This window comes from Penaeus chinensis, chromosome 18 (assembly GCF_019202785.1).
Source record: "Penaeus chinensis breed Huanghai No. 1 chromosome 18, ASM1920278v2, whole genome shotgun sequence".
NCBI lineage: Eukaryota > Metazoa > Arthropoda > Malacostraca > Decapoda > Penaeidae > Penaeus > Penaeus chinensis.
This window is the reverse complement of record NC_061836.1, coordinates 32,486,431-32,500,566: the sequence shown is the minus strand read 5'-3', so window position 1 is coordinate 32,500,566 and position 14,136 is coordinate 32,486,431. Positions and strand designations below refer to the sequence as shown.

The window sequence follows — 14,136 nt, the reverse complement described above, 5'->3', positions numbered from 1 at the left end:
TTTTCACATGCCAGTTTTCTTTTTCTTTTCTTTATTTTTGGTATAAGATGCGACTGCGCGATGTTTGTTCCATCCCTGTTGTGGCCCCTCCCTCCCTCCCTCCCTCCCTTCCTCTCTTCCTCCCTCCCTCCCTCCCTCCCTTCCTCCCTCCCTCTCTCCCGCATCACGTCGCCTCCCCCTCGCCCTCCACCCTCCGTTCTCCGTCACCTTCCTCGGCCTCCCTCGGCCTCCGTCAGCCCCTCACCCTCCGCTCCCTCCTTCCCTGCCCGTCACATTGCCTCCACCTCCCTCCCTCCCTCCCTCCTCCACCTCCACCTCCCTCACTCCGCTCCCCCCTCCACCTCCACCTTCACCTCCACCTCCCTCCCTTCCTCCCTCCTCCCCCTCCCCCTCCCCCCTTCACCATCCGTCACTCCCCGTCCCTCCCTCGTCCCCCCGTCCCCCCCCCCCCCGCGAGCCCCTCCCCCACGCATCGACCGCGACTCCTCCGTTTTCTCTGATGCAGACGAGTCCCGTTTTCTGTGTTGCTGTCACCTGCCTTGTATTAGAATTCCTCCGATTTCCAGCTTACCACGTACACATGTCGCTTAGACGTATGTCCGACACCTTCCTTACCATCCCTTGGCCCCGCCGACATGCCCGACAACGCCCTCCCGGCCCGAACTGCCCGCCCGACCGCCCCCGACAATTTGCGAGAGTCCTCCCCCGCCCGCGCGACAGTGGACTCGCCCGTCCTCCCGACGCCGCCATTTTCGCCTCTTTGTTCGCCAAGTTGAGCGTTATTTCCCGTCTTATCCTCGACCTCGGGCGCCGCACACCTCGTCCAACGCCGTCCTCGCACTTGTCAACGCCTCCCCCCGCGAGGAGCAAGGCCGCCGGAGCTCCGCACGCCGTCGCCCGAGGGAAGTTGAAAATGTAAGTGAATCGGATAGGGAGATCGCCCTTGGTGTGTGTCGCTACGGCAGAGAATCCTCCGCCATTAGCCAGGGACACGACTTTCGACCGAGCGGGGCGGCCGTAAGGACCAAATTATTATCCACGGACACGAGGCTCGGGTTTATCCGACGCTGGTTATCCGCCAGCGCGAACGGGGGGAGAGAGGGAGAGGAGAGGAGAGAGAGAGAGAGAGGGAGGGGGAAGGAGAGGTGGATAACATAGAAGAGGAAGAGTGAAGAGTGAGAATGAGAGAGATAAGGAAAGAAGAGGAAGAATGACAGAGATAAGAATAAGAAGAGGAGGCGGAGGAGGAGAGTGTGTGAAGCATAATGCCTTTAGTTTATATTTGCTTGTGTTTTTTTGTTCTGTTTTAAGTATTTCTATGATTCGGGTTTATATTTATACAAATTTTCGAGGTTTTTTTTTTTTTTTTTTTTCTCTCTCTTAAGGGTGAGAGAGTGACGAGTTGGCGAGAGGTGTTTGAGTTACGTTTTTCGTGCTTGTGTGTTTTTTTTTAAACTGTTTTTGGTGATTATTCCCCGTGTCAAGGGGATGCGGATGTCGGATCTACGCGTGTGTTTGTTTGTGTATTAGGCTACGTACGTACCTGCGTGCGTGGGTGTGTGTACGTCACTTCGTGTGTGTTTGTTTACGTGTACCTCTGGTTAGTTGTGGACGTACACCTTTGTGTAGTTCTGTACGTACATTCGTGTGTAGTTGTGCAGGTATATATATCTGTTGTGAAGTTGTGTACACGCGTTGTGTATTTTTGTACGCACACCAGTGTGCATTTGTGTACGTACACCTGTGTGTGGGCATCTGTGTACGTACACCTGTGTGTGGGCATCCGTGTACGTACACCTGTGTGTGGGCATCCGTGTACGTACACCTGTGTGTGTGCATCTGTGTACGTACACCTGTGTGTGTGTGTGCATCTGTGTACATACACCTGTGTGTGTGTGTGCATCTGTGTACATACAACTGTGTGTGTGTGTGTGCATCTGTGTACGTACACCTGTGTGTGTGCATCTGTGTACGTACAACTGTGTGTGTGTGCATCTGTGTACATACAACTGTGTGTGTGTGTGTGTGTGTGCATCTGTGTACGTACACCTGTGTGTGTGTGTGCATCTGTGTGTGTGTGTGTGTGTGTGCATCTGTGTACGTACACCTGTGTGTGTGTGTGTGTGTGTGTGCATCTGGGTGTGTGTGTGTGTGTGTGTGTGTGTGTGTGTGTGTGTGTGTGTGTGTGTGTGTGTGTGTGTGTGTGTGTGTGTGTGTGTGTGTGTGTGTGTGTGTGTGCATTTGTGTACGTATACCTGTGTGTTCATCTGTTTACGTACCCATGTATATGCATGTTTGTATATATATTTTCACGTGTGAATGCCACCTGGGAGTCTGTGTACACGTTTAATACGTCATCGTACATGTCACCTGTGCTTATGTGTGCTTGCATATTACGAGCGTGTGTATACATTACGTGTGCGTTTGTTTACACACACGTTTGTCTGTATATGGATTTATATACAAACACACCCGTTTTTATATAAACTTAACAATGCTTGCGTACATACATATGTGTGTGTGTGTGTGTTTGTGTGTGTGTGTGTATGTATGTATGTATGTATGTATGTATGTATGTATGTATGTATGTATGTATAATTCAGTGGAGATTTATACGTGCGTGAAACAAAAAGTTGCATGTGTACAAACGTGTGCGTGTTGCATGTGTGTGCGCCGCGCAGTGTGTGACGAGACATGAGCAGCTCAGATGCACTTTGCTCCCCCAATTAGTTCCTTTAACGAGGTCGAGGGGCACCGCCGTTTGCAAACTCGATGGGACAATAATTATTGGCGAGCGGACAGAGATGCGAGTGATGCCCGGGTTTCCTTTTCTTTTTTCTTTTTTTTATATTTTCACTCGCTTATCTCTTGACGTTTTGCCTCAGATTTCGCCTGCTGGGAATCTTGTGATGGAGTGGGTGGGGGTGGGGGTAGGTGTAGGGGGAGGTCAGTGTAATAATGGGGGGAATTATCCTTCATCATTACAGAGTATTAGCATGCTAGGAAGCAAGAGATTTTCCTATGAAGATACTTATTAAAGCGTGCAAACGATGTAGGAAAGACTGGATTCGGAAATTAGAAACGACTTAGATTAACATAAAAACAAATTAAGTACTCATAGGTAGATAAACTGCAGAGGAATGAGAGTACGCAAGAGGGAAGTCAGGCAAACGGAAGGGTATGAGTGAGCAGGAGGGAAGATCTCCGATTCTATAAGGGGAGGAACATAGGTGTTCGCGAGAGCGAGAGAAAATCAGACACTTCACTTCACAGGGAATATCCTAAGCAAATGAGAACAGCGAGGATAAAGGAACTCACCTTGAGGTACTGACAGGGCAATGTTGCAGGTGTCAGGCGACTGCAGCAGATGTTAAAGCCTGCGACAGGTGTTGAAGTACTGTGTGCTGAGGGAGGAGAGATGTCAGCTCGGCAGGGAAGACTGGCTTCGTGCTTGATGTCGAAGTTCACAGATGACGAAGAGGTCTTCGCTTGCAGGAGTCGCTAAATTGTCTTCAGAGGGCTGCCTGCGTTGTCTTCGCAGGGTTTCGTGTGCTGCGTTAGCCCAGAGCGCTGTCACCAGTATAATATATATCAAGAAACGTGTGGAGTTATCCCACTAGTCTGCCACTAATGTAATGATGTGTGGAGTTTACCCCACTTGCTGCCGCCTGTGTAATAATGTGGAGAGGACGTGTTCCTCTGTGATGGCACTGCTGGTTTCTTCTCGGGTGTACGGTTGAAGTTGTCGCAGCTTCTAAACTTTATTTCTGCGGGAGTAGCTAGAGTACAAAGGACAGGCCTGGCAGAAACGTCCAGGCAGGAGCGTCGTGCCATGCCGCGAGGGCATGGCACGAGGTCTGTGTGACGTCGGTGTTGACCGAGCCGATGCTGAAGGCAGAGTGACTTCGGCTCTGAGTCTTTGAGGTGATCACAGGTCGCTTTTGTACGATACAGTTAGAAAAATGTCACTAAACATAAGAAAAGGGAAAACAAACTTTTGTAGGGGTGGCAGTACAGACCCTCAGTTTTATGGCAGTCATAGGGTCCTGTGGTCACATGCTCCTGTGGTCACATGCTGGATATGGCAGTACAATTAAATCGTGAACTTTAGATAACTACAGTATGGGCAGTGATAATAATTACAAACATAGTGCTTCAGAATAAGGATTTTCAAACAAACATTTTGAGTATAATCAAAATGTAGTTATAAAGTGATCGGCAGTAAGGGTCAGAATAGCTTGCTCTGGAGGCATTTGTTGTGGTCGTTCCGTTCTGGGCGCAGGTCAAAGTTGGCACGGGCGATAACCAGGAGAGTGCTGGGTACCGTGGGAAGTCGAGGGTTAGTAGAGGGGAAAGGTTATGAAAGTGAGGGGGAGGGGGGTGAGAGCGTGTGTGTGTGTGTGTGTGTGTGTGTGTGTGTGTGTGTGTGTGTGTGTGTGTGTGTGTGTGTGTGTGTGTGTGTGTGTGTGTGTGTGTGTGTGTGTGTTTTACTTGTGCATATAATCACATTTTGCTTGTTTTTTTGTTGAATGGGATTAGTTAATACCAGTTTATAACAGGTAATGTATATAGGATTTAGTTGGTTAAATAGAAACAAAGTGTAAACTGGAGGTAAAGTCAGATAATTAATTATGGTGAATATATGAATCCCTTTTTGCAATCCATGCACAAACTCTGCTGATTTTGTAAAAGGCTTGGGTAATGTTGTGTTTATTAATGAGAAGGAATTTAAATATGAATGCAAATACCAGCATAACCACATAAGCAGATATTGAATTGGGATACACAATGCCTATTTATAGACACATGTTGTCAAGGTGAGGGAGGGAATTTCAAATGCTCAGTGAGAAAGTATTGTATTTTGAGTGAATTCTTTAATGTCAGGCCTAAAACTCAAGTTTGCTGTGCCTTTTCTTCTTAGAATCAGTCAGGATGTAGTTGCTAGGTAACAGACTATGTCATCATCAGAGGTTTTTAATTGTAAAGGAAAGTCAGTGATGTTGCTTTGGTCCCTGATTCACAGTGAGATATGGATGGCCATGGCCAAGCAGAGAAAGAGGCAAGCGAAGTGCTTCGGTCTTTTAATATCCTAGGAGCACCCGCATCTGCACAGGTCAGTCAGTCATTATTTTGTGGATCTCTTTACCTTTCCTCATATTTTCCCAAACACTTCGTATTTAAAAGACAAAATAGGATGCCATAAACCACCTGTGTAGTGTAACAAGCAAATGCATGTGAGAGCAATTGTGATTCTGCACTTTATATTTGGTATTTTGTTTAGTATGGATTTAGAGGAAGCACTTGCCTAGAAACTTTTACTTGTTTTGAACCCCTTGTATAATACGACATTACTCAGCTCAGTTGGAAGTCAGTAATGGTGAACTCAGGGTTGATTAAAAGGCCTGCTCACAGAATAAGCGTAGTGCTGTTGTATGCGGTTGTAATGCTGTTGCGGGATTTCTTTGGTTGAAATTTTTTTATTACATTCTTCACATGTGTTGCACATTATGAGGTTATAGTCATGGTTGCACAATATGTGAATTCTGATTACAGTCTTAACGTTGAAATTGTGAAGTCATAACTATGCTTGCAACAGTTGTGAATTCTGATTTCTGCTCTTCAGTATTTGCTCTGGACAAACAGTTTGATTCAGGCACTTGGGCATAAATGTATTTCTCTGCATTTTCCCCTCTAATGTTTGCGCATTCTCTTTACTTTCGGTTCTTATCGTAATCCAACTTCTCTCTGAATTTCTTATTATTTTTATCCACTTATTTGCTTCTTTTATATGATAATCATCCTTGCTCCTGCGTGGCCAGCCATGAAGTAGGAAAGATACTATGCTTTACAGAGTTCTCCTTTGCAGAACGAACCTCAGAATCTGTCAACAAACACCTCACAGCCAATGGTAATGGTGCCCCCACACCCTCCGCCGCAATGGCACATACATCCCCAACCTGTACACATCATGTACCAGGTGAGTTTTCATGGTTATTGGCAAGTTTTGATGTAGGGTTGAATGATGCGTGTGTTATATTGGGTAAATTGATATGAGAAATGCACTGTGTTTATTTTTATTGAAAAAAAATTGTTTAAGTATATCAAAATAAATTGTAGGGATTAGCTATTTGATGCATTCAGAATAGAGAAGGCTAGAGTATAGTATATCCTATTACATTTCAGATATATATATATATATTTTTTTTTATCTACATAGTTTAGCAAAATAGTGTGTGCATAATTAATCTATTGTAAAGATTTCAGAAACTGGTAAAAGTGATAGTTTTTGTAACAAACTGCAGTTGGTGTTTTATAGTTTCATGTATTTTTTATTGTGGAATTGAAATGAAATTCTTGTGGCTCGTTCTGAAAGCCATTGTACTGTGAAGTGTTGTAGAACTAATCAAGAACAGGAAGACAGTGTGAAATAGAAACTCTGGAAAAGAGGGATGGTAGGAAAAGTTGGATGACGAATGCCAGCTCCAAGTTAAGCAGTGTCCCTTGGACCAAAGAGTGTAAATGCATTATGTCACATGCCTTCCAGTCTATTGGAATACTTATATTTATTCATGGAAACTAGTTAAAACTTCCTGAAAATACACATCTACTCTGGAGAGAAATGCCAGTAAGAAATACATTCATTGCACATACCCTGTAGGCTTAATGATTAGATTGCCTTTACTAAGTGTGGTGCATAATAGTTTAGGTGATTTGTTTAGGACATGAACTTCAAAAGTCAACTGAATTTTTCATATGTTTGCCTATTTGCAGCCACATGGGAATCCCCCAGTGTCCCAGGCTGACAATAATAGCAACCAGCAAGCTCCAAATGGGCAGCCACAGCAGCAGCAACAGCAGCAGCAACAACAGCAGCAGCAGCAACAACAACCGCCTCCCCAAGGACCTCCTCAGCTTGCCCACATGACAGCAGACCAGTTGTCACAGCTTCAGCCTCCTCCCCTGGAACATTCCATTTGGTCAACGACTGATATGGGTAAGTTTCAGTCACTGCCACTTTCGTACCTGGTCTTCATTAGTGAGAACTGACAGTATTTTCAGTGTCAGTTACTGCAAAATTTATTGATACATTAGGCCAATAGTGTGAGTGTATCATGATATATGAAATTGTTAGCCATAATTTGTTAAATAGATAAGACAGATCTGACTTCCATCCAAGTTTATTAGCTGTAAAGTGTGATACTATAAGGGATTCATTATGTTCAACACTGATCAATTGTTTTTTGCAGATGGACAAAATGGCATGAATTCAAACTACAACATGGGTGATTTGCAAAGTCAGGAAGGAGACACGACATTGAATGCCAATGACATAAACGAAGAAGAACAGGAAACAAAACCCAAGATCAAGAAAGAGGTAAAAAAGAAAAGGAAACTTGCCGATCTTTTAGCAGAAGGTATAGATCCAACCAAATTAGAAGAGAACAGTGACCAGGTGAGGGAAAGATTTGAGAAAGGATGTGAGTGTGAAGGTGACAACTGCTTTAAGAACATGAATCCTGAGTTTGTATTTAGACACAGACTGAACATTGCAGAACTGACCAAGAATGAACATGACATGTATCTAATGGGTGTGACGATGGCATGTTTAGCAAATCCCGAAGAAACCTCTCGGCACAAAGAGAGAAAGAGGCTAAGGGCATCGTATGTTTTCCAGGGGAAGAAAGTGTGCTTAGATGCATTTCTGTATTTGGAAAACTGTACACATTATCAGTTGAAAGCCATCAGAAAGCATGTCATGGTAAATGGAGTGACACCAAGAGTTCACGGTAATCACGGAAAGAAACCCCCCAACACATTCCCACTTGACACATACCAGCACGCGGCCGCTTTCTTGCAGAGTTACATTGCTCGATATTCACCAAACACGAATACTCCAAAGAAACCAAACAAATCTGGCAAATCACCACCAGTTTACCTGCCGGCTGACATTACACGCAAGAAAATCCACAATGCGTATAAGGAATACTGTGAACACTTTGAACCTGATGTCAAGGTAATGGGATATTCTTCATTCAGACACTTCATGAAGGAACAGTTTCCCAACGTCAAATTCTTCCGAATGGACAAAAAGGCTGAACGCGCCATGGGCCAGAGTGATGATGATGACGATGATAATGATAACAGTACTGGGGCACAGAATCAGCAGGCTCAACAACAGCAGCAGCAGCAGCAACAGCAGCAGCAGCAGCAACAGCAGCCAGACCAGAGACAAGACCAACGGGTTGAAACAGGAGCACAACAAGTTATGCAACAGCAGCAGGCAGCACAAGCACCACAAGAACCTCCAAAAGATGCCAGGAACACTCCTCCAGTTTCCGCAGCAGCACCCACGTCCGCTGTACCTCCTAACACCCATCCAGGTGTGCCGGTCTCCATGCCTCATGCTCCCATCAGCACCAACTACCCCTCGTATTCTCACGTTCAGTTACCTCTTAATTTACAGACTCAACAGCCATTATACTCTGCTTGTATGCAGCCAGGCATGTTTCCCCCTGGTCAAGCCCCAACACAAGTGCGACCCACAGGCTTTCCGTACACCAGCCTGTAAGGGGATATCATTTATCTGTGAGTCAGTGCACCTCAAGTATTGTTGAAATCTCATTAATTACAATCTTCCTCCAGATAAAAGTTCTGTAGTGGCTGTCTCGTTCAGCTAAGAGGAGCCATGACCAGTTATGGTGCCAGATTGAAAGTACAAGAGTGCTACTCATTGCCACCATGAAGGTGCTGGTTGAAGGAGCTGCACCTCGAGTGTTCCATTCACATTTGTATTCCTGCTTTTATATGTAGGATTACAGTGATATCGATGGTCTCCTCATTCTTCAGGGGTTAGCCTTAGGAGTGGGATCATGTAAGCCCATGTTCCTTTTTCAGGAGTTGTGTTGGTGAATGAAGTAATAATCAATAGGTGCCCCAGATTTCAAATAGCAGTGCCTAGGGCTTTCATTCCCCATCCTAAAACTAGAGGTTAGTGATGTAGTTATAGTGCCTGAAGATGCAAGATCACAATGTAAATATGTGGCAGCTGATTCTTCTTAACACTCCTCAAACTGTAATTAACCATATCTATATAAGGTCCGTTAATTACATCTTACTTCTTGTACAGTGTATCATAAGGCAAAAAGTCCGAGATCAGTTGCTGAAATGGTCTTATCCAGATTTCCAGAAATTTGTAAAGAACCTCAGGCTAAAATCTACAGTTTTATATGATATTTGAAATCAGATCTAAATTTAGAAGATAAATTTCCTGTAGCAATCAACATAAAAAATATCAAAAATGAAATGCCAGTGGTATTATGAGTATAAAGCTACAGACAATGTGCCTGTACCATATCATGCTTTCACATCATTTCATAACATTATCATCACAAAAGGTCACCCAGTTTAACTTGATTAGTTTTATAGAACTAGTGTAAATCATTTTCTATCACTCCTCATACCATACGGGCATTGAATATATATGGAGTTCCAAGCCATTGATTAGGCCTTAGCTTTCCCAATTGTTAAACTTAGGTAATGTAATATATGACATGAATAGGTAATGTTTTTAAGTAATTTTTGACCATTCCATTCCAAATGGGCATTAATTTCCATATCCAGTTGCCAATGATTACCTCTTCAAGAGAGATGGTAGAATTTGATTGAAAGTGTGTGTAAATATGAAAGCGATGGAGGACGAAGTGGCTTATAAGGCATAATTATGTTGAAACATGGATTGTGAGACTGGTTGCTATGTAGCCATATATAGAGTATGAACACAAGGCAAAAGTTTGCTGTACAATTATTTTGAAAAGCCTTGGTAGCAACTTTTTTTACAGTTCTGTAAACGCTGTGCCAAACGGGGCATATGACATGCTCTTATTCTGTCTCAAAGATTTTTTTTTATTAATTTATTAATTTATTTTTGTGCCCTAAATGATTAAGCTTCACATATGCTAAATATAATAGCATATGTGACTAGGTTGCCTTTGGAGACTTGGTAATTAATGTACCATTATGAAGAATGTACATTTTATTGTGTTTCAAATATGCAATTTCCTGGGGTCTCTGCTGTATATTTTTATTTGTATATGACAGCCAGGATTATGGAAGGCATTATGATCGTGTTCATATTCACAGATTAGATTTACACTGGAGTTATTTAAGGTCTATTTATTTTCTTTTTTTAATAATATCAAACAAAAAGAAAAAAAAAAAAAAGAGCCAGTTTGGCAAAGGACTTTTGATGTTAATTTAACATATGCATAATCATGTATAGAGGATAGTGCTAGACCTTATTGAGAAATATATTTTGTTTAATTTTTGATCTATAAATTACCATACAACAGCTCTCAATAACGGTTGGGTCAGAGACTTTGAAGGTGGTTACTGCAAGATGGAAGTATTTCCACAGTTTATATCAATGAGTATTACTAGAAGCTTTTGTGCGACTTATGGTCTCAGTTCCTTGCATCTGAACTACATGGAGAGGGAATTCAGTTCATGAACTGGATGTATCCACAAAGATTCCACAAAATGTAAAGGGTAATTTTTGTATAAAAAGCTAACAAATGTAATAGAATAATAAACTGTGATATGAAAGTACATGTATTTGTTTGATGTCTTTATTTAATTAAGATTTTTTTCTACTGTAATCTTAAGGATCCTTTTTTATTTTTATATTGAATGGCATTATTTACTGATTCATTGGAGAAACTTTTGAAAATTAAGATCTTAGGGACATTTCCTCAGCTTTGTTTATGCAATGCTTTGCAGTGGAGGCAGATTTTATTTTGTTTCTTTTAAATGCAAAGTTAATGTACATTTCTATAAATAAGTTGAATTCTACTTATTGAGTTCATATAAAATTTTAGTAGATGAGAATTAAAATGATGATAATAATTCTATTAATTCAGCAGCTTTTGTGATATTTGTGGAAGGAAGTATGTCTGTTTTGATAAATAAATAACCTTTGTCAGTATTCACAATATTTGATTATCATCTTAAAAATATTTTTACAAGGAAATAAATATATATATTCAAGACTTGTTTACGTGTATACCTGTCCTCTACATGAAGATCAGGAACATTAATAAGGAAAACATTGTGTGGGGTACTGAGTATAGTGACTGAGAGCAGAGTGCTTTTAACTTCATTATCTATGCTCTAAAGTCGTGGACGTTAGTAGGACAGAAACTTACACACTCTTAAAGATGCTAAATTGCGTTTTGCTGTGAATTAAAACCATACAGATGTGTGAGGAACTCTGGAGAAAAATGGTTTCACGATTATAAATGGATTATCGTGGGGCAACAAAAGCAAGACTCCTTTTCATTGTGTTTGTAGTATATGTATATATTTTCATTCCACTTCGAGCCTCTCTTGGAATTATGGGTGTAGATCCCTAATTAAGTTGGGTCTTGTGAATTTAGTGCATACGAGAGAGAGAGAGAGAGAGAAATACATACATACATACATACAAATATATATTAAATAAATACATAGAGAGAGATACCAGAATTTGTAATTTTTGCTTTTTGTGAGTATAGATGAAAGCGTCATTTCTTCCACGAAGTAATATTTTCTCATCTCTTCTTACAGCTCCTGACACAGCACACCCAAAGTAATAGCTTCTAGATATATTCTTATTTGTGATGTTTACTTCTCTTAGATTGTTCAGTTAGTACCCGCTGTACTAACGCATGAGAAGAATAAACCAAGTATATTTTAAGAAAATGTTCCGAATTTGTCCGCGAGCTCTAGAGAAAATCCAATATTTAGTAGCATCATAAACACATTTCCCAGGTTACTTTAGTTCTCCAAGCCGGTAACAGACGACGCGAGGGGCTGCGCATGGCAGGTGGCAGTTGGGCCATTATGTTGAAAGACTTGTATTGAAGTAGAGTACTTTATTAAGACTTCAGTTATATGGGTTGACACCTGATGTCAGTCCAAACCTGATGTATTCATATGTCACACAGGGGCGTCAAGGGAGGGGTCCCCCGACTCAAGGTCAGGCTCCCCTCCCCCCTAGGGACCAGTTTTAAAAAATAGATTATTCCAATGTAGGTTATAGCTTAAAAATGCCCTGTGAATAGCTTCTTTTTTCACTTTGGTTGCCCCATTAACGTCACACAACCTTATTTAACTGCTCGTCATACTTTTTTCGTTCTTGTGTATAAAAATGTAATCTAATGCAGATTTTTACCTTACCGATGTCACGCTGCGCAACAATCCTTGAACGGTTTGTACGTGTTACCCGCTGTAATTACTAGACTAAAATAAGCTAATCACCCAGTTTATGTGGTGCTAACTGTTGAGCCAATTGGATGCCCAGAAAGTCCTAATAGGGAGGAAATGAGAGCAATTAACAGGCTGGGCTCGGCTAAGGTGTGGTAATTCACTCTCCGCCTTTCGTTAGCTGACAATGAACTTGATAAGATGTATGAAGTACTATACAAGTGTTATTGCTGTGATTAGTGTTCGCTGAGTGTAGATTTAGGGTTAATTAAAGATAATTAGCACTTACGCCATTGTGATTACTAGCGTTTATTTGGATGTTGCTGTTGACCTTGGTTTTCTGATTCATCCTCTGCGTTTCCGTCGCACATAACTTGTTATATGAAGTACCTAAATGATGGGGTCTTAACACCAGCCTTGGACCACGAGGCTTGGGGCATTAAGGCTTCCCAATACGTTTTGGCTGTGCGTGTAAACATGTCAAGTTGCTACTCGTTAAGCATGTGTTGCGGACGTTCGGGCACCCTCACTCTTACATGCTGCGTGTGTGTGGTTTGGATCGTGGTGGCAGGATACATGTGGTGTTTAGCAGCTGTGTTGGCAGTGCTGATTATATGTATTTGCCTTTTAGTATAGGGGGTGGATATGCTGGTGTTACATGCCTAGTGATATCGTGATCTATGTGGAGATGATGCAGTAGTCATGCTGGTGTAGATAACAGGAGAAATGTATGTGATAATCATGCAGTATATGTAGTAAGCTCAAATGCTGTTGCTTTTGGGAATACGTAAGATAGTTGGCAACGATATATAATCCAGAGTGTAGTGATGTAGTCACGTTATTATCTCAACTGTAAGATAATATGCAAGTATTATTGGAACATTAAAGTAACCGGTTTTCGCCTGTGTTTAGCAATTCATGTGTTGTTCTCCAAGTGCTATTTGTAATTGCAAGGGTAACATACCAGGTCAGTATGAACACGCGACGAAAATAAAATAAAGTATAATGATCGACACGGAAAATAACAATTATTAAATAGGAGATTAAAGACTGTACAACTCCGACTGACTCTATTATCGTATAGTCAAGAGAAGACGCATTCTATTATACAAGGCTGGGGGGGGGGGGGGGGGGTGCGGTTCTACAGCGATGGGGGAAGGCGGGCTGCGGTCGACGCTGGTAAGACGAGAAACAAGGAGGTTGGGGGAGTCAGAAACAAGATGCTTACATAACTTATCCACGCCGAGAGCTGTATCGACGCCGCATCGGTGCTCCGTGAACCGAAGCGGGGGAAAAAAGGGTTTGGAATGAGAACTGTAGTTGTCCACTGATCTGATTTTTTGCTCGACTTTTCGTTGGGGTAAAGTAAATGCCTGTCTTTTTCTTCTTCTTCCTTTCATCTTCGTTTCCAAGTTTATTTTGCGATATTTCCGCCCAGAAAGTTAGGATAAGAAGCTGCTGGACGGACATGTGCGCCGCCTCCCAAAGGGTCGATTTCCTCTGGCCTGATTCGCCCAGCTTGAAATTTTATTCCTTGCTTAAGGGCCGTGGAGGAGGGTTCATTGCCTACTGCGGGGCTCTGTGGATGCAGCTGTTGGGGAAACACAGGTGACTCACAGTCTGCTTGGGGAGGTGGAGGCGGCCTCGCTGGTAATCGTTTGCTGCGGTCACTGGCGTCGGGTAGTCGATATTATCCATGGGCTGAATCGATCGTGCCTCCGAGCAAGTTCATGAAGTCTCGAAGCGTCGTCAGTGCAGTATCACGAAAAGTGTAAAAAATCTGCAGACGGAGGCTTTGTCGAGAGGCGCCAGGGCACTTGGTCCTCCCCGTATATGGCGTCGACGTTTCTCACGGCCCCCATTCAGAAGGTGGTTTACGAACGTTGCGAGGGCTCA

The 14,136-nt window shown here is 42.5% G+C and overlaps 1 protein-coding gene across 1 annotated transcript in view; it reads left to right on the top strand.

Moving 5' to 3' along the window:
- Positions 1-10,605, top strand: part of LOC125034669 — a 10,786-nt gene extending 181 nt beyond the window's left edge. Inside the window, exons 2-5 of the mRNA XM_047626569.1 lie at positions 592-915; positions 5,867-5,977; positions 6,772-6,994; positions 7,248-10,605. Coding sequence (XP_047482525.1) covers positions 592-915; positions 5,867-5,977; positions 6,772-6,994; positions 7,248-8,569 — 1,980 coding nt within the window. The 3' untranslated portion in view covers positions 8,570-10,605. The remainder of the gene's footprint in view (positions 1-591; positions 916-5,866; positions 5,978-6,771; positions 6,995-7,247) is intronic.
- The last annotated feature ends 3,531 nt before the right edge of the window (positions 10,606-14,136 follow it).